This window comes from Myiozetetes cayanensis, unplaced genomic scaffold, assembly GCF_022539395.1.
Source record: "Myiozetetes cayanensis isolate MyiCay16 unplaced genomic scaffold, myiCay2020 scf19, whole genome shotgun sequence".
NCBI classification, from domain to species: domain Eukaryota; kingdom Metazoa; phylum Chordata; class Aves; order Passeriformes; family Tyrannidae; genus Myiozetetes; species Myiozetetes cayanensis.
Genome location: NW_026087400.1, coordinates 13,419,709 through 13,426,681, shown reverse-complemented (window position 1 = coordinate 13,426,681; position 6,973 = coordinate 13,419,709). Strand labels below are relative to the sequence as shown.

At 54.1% G+C, this 6,973-nt stretch overlaps 1 protein-coding gene across 1 annotated transcript; it reads left to right on the top strand.

Annotated features, from left to right (window-relative positions):
- Positions 1–779: 779 nt before the first annotated feature.
- Positions 780–6,638, top strand: EIF6 (eukaryotic translation initiation factor 6). Its single transcript, XM_050313483.1, has 6 exons — positions 780–1,102; positions 1,187–1,272; positions 1,726–1,901; positions 3,112–3,288; positions 3,420–3,601; positions 4,711–6,638. Exons 1-6 carry the CDS (start codon positions 996–998, stop codon positions 4,718–4,720), a joined length of 738 nt encoding a protein of 245 aa, XP_050169440.1. The 5' UTR covers positions 780–995; the 3' UTR covers positions 4,721–6,638.
- The last annotated feature ends 335 nt before the right edge of the window (positions 6,639–6,973 follow it).

Genomic DNA, 6,973 nt, shown 5'->3' with positions numbered 1-6,973 from the left:
CTGACACTGGCATGGCAAAGGTGTCACACGCAGGTGGGTTCTGCTCGTGGATCAACCTGAGCACCAGTGGCAGCTGACACAGGGGGCCCTGTACACGGGAGAGGCACCGGGGCACGGGTGTGCACTCAGGTGACACATCTGCTGTCACACACCCACTGTGTCAGCACGGGGTGTGCCTGGCACGGCTCCCGCTGGGACAGGGACACTGTGCCAGCTCCTGGGCGTGGGCTGGGACTGCACGGGGGGGTGGCCATGGTAGTGGGGACAGGGACAGCATGGCACACATGGCACAGGGACAGCCTTGGCACACATGGCACAGGGACAGCATGGCATACATGGCACAGGGACAGTGATGACGGGCTCGACCCGGGGTGGGATCGGGACACACAGGGACGGGTCCTGTCCCACAGGGCTGGCGTGGGGTGCCTGGGGCGGTGCTGCCGCCACGGGTCAGTCCCTCCCGGGTGGGCGTTTGTCCCTCCCGGGTGGGTGTTTGTCCCTCTCGGGTGGGTGTTTGTCCCTGCGGGTGGGTGTTTGTCCCTCCGGGTGGGTGTTTGTCCCTCCCGGGTGGGTGTTTGTCCCTGCCGGGTGGGTGTTTGTCCCTGCGGGTGGGTGTTTGTCCCTGCCGGGTGGGTGTTTGTCCCTGCGGGTGGGTGTTTGTCCCTCCCGGCTCGGTCCCTCCCCTGCCTGGGGCGGTCGCCCCTCCCGGCCGCTGGGGGGCGCTGTGACCGCCGGGTGCCGCTCTGCCCCCCGCCCGCCGGAAGCGGAAGCGGCCGCACCTCGTGGTTCTGAGGCGCCGGGAGTGGCTGCGGACTTGGCCCCTTCCCGGCCCCTGCCCATTCCCATTCCCGGTCCCTGCCCGTTCCCTTTCTCAGCCCCGAACCAGGGCCCAGCCCCATTTCCGTTCCCGGCCCGGCACCCGCCCCATTCTCACTGAGGGTTGCGGTCCCGGCCCCATTCCCGGCCCTATTCCCGGCCCCACACCCGTTCCCGCCATGGCGGTCCGCGCCAGCTTCGAGAACAACAACGAGCTGGGCTGTTTCGCCAAGCTCACCAACGCCTACTGCCTCGTGGCCATCGGCGGCTCAGAGAACTTCTACAGGTGAGGGGGCCCTGCCCTGCCCGGCCCGGCCCGGCCCGGCCCGGCCCCGCCCCGCGGGACCCTGACGGCCCTTTGTCCTTGCAGCGTGTTCGAGGGGGAGCTCTTCGGGACCATCCCGGTGGTGCACGCGTCCATCGCCGGCTGCCGCATCATCGGCAGGATGTGTGTGGGTACGTGAGGGGAGTGCCCGGGGGGGTTCGGGGAGGGGTCCCGCGTCCGGCCGCGCCCCTCGACCCCGGGGGCTGTTCCAGTTCCTCGGGTGTTTTTTTTGTTCCTTTCACCACCCCACGGTGCTGCCGCAGTCACACGAACAGCGGCGCCCGGGCCTGTCGTGGGGCTCTTGGCATCTTCACGGGGAGTTCCTTGTCAGAGGGTCTCGCTGAGAGCCTCGAGCTTCCTTTAGTCCTGCTGGGAAAGAGAAGGGGTTTGTGACAGCCTGTGCCTCGCCGTGGTTTTTCCTGGTTATTTTCCTGCTGGTTCTCTCTGAATGGTAACAAATCTCTGGTCTGGGTGCTGGGAGGAGCACACGCGGTCAGGGCAGGGCGTGACCAGCGGGGAAGTGCTGGGAGACCCCTGGGGGCATTCTCCTTATTCCATCCCGCTTTTTTTTGTTGCCGTTTTAGGGAACAGGCACGGGCTGCTGGTGCCGAGCAGCACGACAGACCAGGAGCTGCAGCACATCCGGAACAGCCTGCCCGACTCGGTGCGGATCCAGCGGGTGGAGGAGCGGCTCTCGGCCCTGGGCAACGTCATCGCCTGCAATGACTACGTGGCCCTGGTGCACCCCGACCTGGACAGGGTAGGGGGCCCTGGGGCACTGCCACGGGCACGGGGGGGCTGGGAAACACTGCCCAGGCTGTGCTTGGGGCCTCTGGGTCAGCCCCGGGGAAGGGAACGGGGAGCAGAGGGGTGGGTGGGTATCGTGGGACAGGACACAGGGAATGGCTTCCCACTGCCAGAGGGCAGGGTTGGATGGGATATTGGGAAGAAAATCTTCCCTGTGAGGGTGGGGAGGCCCTGGCACAGGTTGCCCAGAGAAGCTGTGGCTGCCCCACCCCTGGGAGTGCCCAAGGCCAGGCTGGAGCAGCCTGGGCTGGTGGAAGGTGTCCCTGCCCATGGCAGGGGATGGGTTGAGATGAGCTTTAAGGCCCCTCCAACCCAAAGCATCCTGTGATTCCATGAGCATTGGGTGCAGTTTGCTTTGGGTGGTAAAACTGAGTGAATTACAGCGTAATAAAGAGCACCCAGAGCAGGGCACTGAGGATCACAGCAGGAGTTGGAAGCTGCAGCTGAGCCACCCAAAGTTTGTAACAATTGAAAGAAGCCATGGTTGTCAGTGATTACAGAGGGCTGACAGAAAAACAGAAGTTTCTTGTTTGAAAGTCTGAAATAAGGGCGGAGGAGACAAAGTTGCTGCTACTTTATGTCTGAGAACTGATACCTTAATAGCATTGAGAGTGTGTGTGGCTGCAGGTCCTGGGTGTTTGCTTTCAGCTGGTGCTAAAGCTGAAGAAGAGATGGGACTTGGTGTTAGGAGTGCAAATGGAAAAGAAAAATAAGGGTAATGGGCTTTGCAGCATAATATGTTTTAAATAAGTGCAAAAAGCAAGGTAAGATGGGCAGAGAGAAACCAAAATAGTTCACAGTGAAACCTGGAGGGGAAAGGAAGTTCTTAAGAGTTCTGCAGAAGGATAAGACGGCTTTGTTCATGGTGGTTTGGGGGGACTGGTTCACTGGGAATGCCCAGGGAACAGGCACTGACACAGCTGAGGTACTGCCAGCAGAAAGAGGGGGATTTGGGCATTTCCCAGGAATAGCACAGGGTGTGGTGTTCGTGGTGACACTGGGAACATGTGGAATGTGGAGGCTGGGGTTGTGTTTTCACCTTGGCTGGGTTGCAATGGGCTGTGCAGAGTGGAAGGCTCTCAGAGGGCTGTGTGCAGGAACAGCTTGACTTCCACTTCCACAGTGCCATTTTACTGAAGGCTTTGTTCTCTTCCTGTTGGCAGGAGACAGAGGAGATCTTGGCAGATGTGCTGAAGGTGGAGGTTTTCAGGCAAACGGTAGCAGATCAGGTGCTGGTGGGAAGTTACTGTGTTTTTAGTAACCAGGGAGGAATCGTGCACCCCAAAACTTCCATAGATGACCAGGATGAACTGTCCTCACTGCTCCAGGTCCCACTCGTGGTAAGGCTTTTGTGGGTTTGTGTTTGCCCTTCCCACTTCCTCCCAGCCCCGTTCTGGGGCCGTGAGCTGAGCCCCCCACCAAGGCTGTGACGGGGGGAGTGAGGGGATGTGGCTGACCTGTGCCCTTGCAGGCGGGGACGGTGAACCGCGGCAGCGAGGTGATCGCGGCGGGCATGGTGGTGAACGACTGGTGCGCCTTCTGCGGGCTGGACACCACCAGCACCGAACTCTCCGTCATCGAGAGCATCTTCAGGCTCAACGAGGCCCAGCCCAGCACCATCGCCACCAACATGAGGGACTCCCTGATTGACAGGTGAGGGGCACAGCCCGGGGCAAAACCGCCAGGATTTGGTTATAAGCTGTTATTTTATCATAAGGTAGCTGCTTTCGCAGTTGATTTATCTTTTTTTTTTTAGTTTCCATTTTCTTACTGCCTCCTTCCTTTTGTTGGTTACTGGCAGCAGTTGGGTGATGGAATGTGTGAGACTGAGAATCCTTTTTGTGGGAAGTAACATCCATTCCAGCTGTCAAGTTTGCTCTCCTAGCTGTTCAGTGCTTAGCTATGACATGAATGCTTTTTTTTAAACAAACCTTGTTTTAAAAGTTAAAATACCAGTGACTTTGCTTGACATCTTGGCTTTTGATTGTTGTAACCCGTATAAAGTTATTTCAGATGCTTACTACAACCATTTCTGGAGCCAGAAAGACTTTGGAGCTTGTCAGCTGCTGCCTTAAATCTTTTTAATTTAGAACTGCCAACTTGATTTTCTTTAAAGCCTTTTTGTCAAAGACTTTGTCCAAGTTATCTTTTAATGCAAGGCAGGTTTTCTGCCTGGAGTGGTAATGATACAGGACCTTCCCCTTTCATTAATGTAGGAAAATGTTTTCACAAGGTTTAGATCAGTGTCCTCTGCAGACTGCCTCTGGCCTTTCATCTGGTTACAGCTCTGAGGACCATTGCTGTGGGGCTAAAGGGGTGTTCCTGAGCTACCTGAGCATTGTGACTTAGTGACTGAGTTCTCAGGTATCATAAGAATTTATGGGGAATGGTTTATGGCATAACAAATTCCTTGATTTTGGAACCCTTTGAAAGAGTTCTTTGCCTATTTACAGTTCTGGTGCAAAGCCTGGATGTCTCTGAGCATATCAGAGCTGTAATTAAAAGTGCTCTGAGCTGTTCATCACTCCCTGGGCCAGGCTGTGTGTGCATTTTACCTTTGCCAGCTTGACAGGTCTGTTGCTGTAGCTACCTGTCAGCAGCCACAACATCTGCTTCCCTCTTTCCTTAGGCCCTTCTCTTCTAGGAAGGGGAATTTTTCCCAGGCCTGTGTAACTGGAGGGTGAGAACTGACTGTGCTGGTGTTCTGAAGTGCCTTGGCACTCCCTGGCCCTGCCAAACCTCCCTTCTGTTTTGTGTTTCAGCCTGACATGAGCAGCGTTGGCTCCAACTTCCCAGAAGGCTCCTAAGGAGTGAAGTGTTGAGCTGCACTTTGGATCACGGACATCCAGACCTTCTGATGATAGTTCTGCAGGTCTGACCCAAGGAAGAGGCTGCGAAACCAACTTTTTTTGTAGTGTTTTGTAAACTTAAGTATTGACAAATAACATGCATAAGATACAAATAAGGAATGCTCTCTGTCCCTTTGCTGCTGCTCTCGAGTTCTTCAGCTCTGCTTTCTGGTGGTGTGGTGCTGACTGAGCCCCTCAGATCACCCACAGTATTTACTCTTGTGGCTCTTGGATGTTGATCACTAGAAATTGTTTTGCCTTAAGTCTTGCACCAGTGTCCTGCAGCACAGCAGTTTGTTTTGGCACTACATGCACTGCCCTCTCTTTCCACACAGCTGCTTTGAGTGGTGTTCCTGCTGTAGGTAGACATAAGAACCCCTTGGATGTCCAGTACCAACAGTAGAGGAGTTTACTTGCCACAAAATAATCCAGAAGGCATCACCTGCTCTTTTGCCCCGAGCTGTTCCCGTGGGGATGGTGATTCTGAAGTGACCAGCGTGGATAAAACCTGGAGTTTGTCAATCCAAGGGCTTTTAACAGCAACAGTGTGGGAGTGCCTGGAGCAGAGTTTGATCTGGGGTCACCTGTACTGCTCCTGAGGCACCTGCAGGAGAGAGCCCTAAGGGTACACTTGGCCAGTGGGCTTAATTTGTCCTGCAGGAGTTCACCTCCTGCACTGGGAAACTCTTGGAAGTCACCAAATCCTAATTTTCCATTTGAACCATCTCATCTGGAGTCCCCTTGGAGACCAAGGTTCAGTCACACAGTTCTGAGCAGTCCCTGGAGTCAGAGGGTACAGATTTGGGAGCTTCCCCATGAAGAGCTCTGCCCATGCCCGGGGGTGAGGATGGAAAGGAGCTGTGGGTGCTGCTTTTGGGTGGAAGCAGTAATTGCCTTCCAAACAGCTCTTTCTCACTGATCTCTCATTTCAGTTGCTTTTCTGCTTGCCCATCCAGGGTGCACTGAAGGCACAGAAGTGCCTCCATTTCCCATGCTGAGGGTGAGAGGAAGCTCTCCCTTGTTCCCTCACAGCTGGATTGCTCTCTGCTGGGTTCCCTTGAGTGCTGGCCTGAAGGCTGTGTGGGCAGAGCTCTTTTCGGCCCTGGTGCTTTGGGCTTTGTGAAAAATTAAGGAAATTTCCATTTTTGTTCCACTGTCTGGATGTTTAGGGAAGGCTTTGTAAGTTTTAGTTGATTAAAGGCTGCTCCTTAATCATGTTAAATAAAGATTGCCGTGGCCTCTTATCACAGCAGCTCTGCCCTTTGATACTGAGCACCACCTTTCTGGGCACTGACTCCAGGTCTCCTCCTCTCAGCCTGTCTCAGTGTTCAGAGCGAGGAGCTGCTTCCCTTTGGTCCCCTCACAGTGCTCAGCTCCTGGGTGGACATGGCAGGATTCTGCCTGTTCCCATCATTGCTGGCCTGTGTTCATCTCACGGGAAACGAGGGAGGCTGGAATTTCCCCCTGCAACTCCTGTCACTGCTCTTCTCTCATTCTTGTTTCCAGGCAGGAATCTTGGCTTGCACTGGTGATCTTGATCTCTCTTAGGTCTTAAAGACTGTTTGGAGGTAAACAAGAAAAATAATCCACTCTCTCTGTAATCCAAATCCTTAAGTGGGAAAGATGGTGCAGTGCTGGGGGTTGTGATAATGCTCAGGAGTCAGGGCAGGACAGGGCATTGCTAACTGGGGTAACACCTCTGGGAGCTTGGGAAGTAGAGGGTGGCAAACATGGTACCTGTTCTAAACATGGGCTTGTGGGAATTCTGAACTGCTGAGATGGACCTGTGTACTAGAAAAATGAACTATAATAAAGAATGGATTTAGAAACATGGATCATGAGAGAGGATAAATGTGGTGTTTTAATGGCAAGTCATGTCTCAAAAGATGTGTGCAATTCTTTAAAGAAAAGCCCACAGGGATATGGAGAAGGTCTGTGGTACTGCACTGGCAGGTTTTTGTGCCAAAGGTTTTTAGGACCATGGGTGTGAGTGAGTCATGCAACAAGATGACTAATTGTAAGTTAGGAATAACTAATCTATTTTAGTGGAGGACCAACTTTTCTGACTAGTTATCCCATATACCAGCAAATGTCTAACTTACCTGGGAAAATGAGCCTTAATGGTGATGAAATTATTCGAAGTAGTCAAAAACTGGAGGAAAACCAAATAGGGTGT

Bases quoted from the DNA above. Each gene is read 5' to 3' on its own strand.
- EIF6 (XM_050313483.1), top strand. From the start codon at position 996: ATGGCGGTCCGCGCCAGCTTCGAGAACAACAACGAGCTGGGCTGTTTC. The intron at 1,103-1,186 runs GTGAGGGGGCCC...TTGTCCTTGCAG, and splicing joins GGCTCAGAGAACTTCTACAG to CGTGTTCGAGGGGGAGCTCT. The intron at 1,273-1,725 runs GTACGTGAGGGG...TTGCCGTTTTAG, and splicing joins CATCGGCAGGATGTGTGTGG to GGAACAGGCACGGGCTGCTG.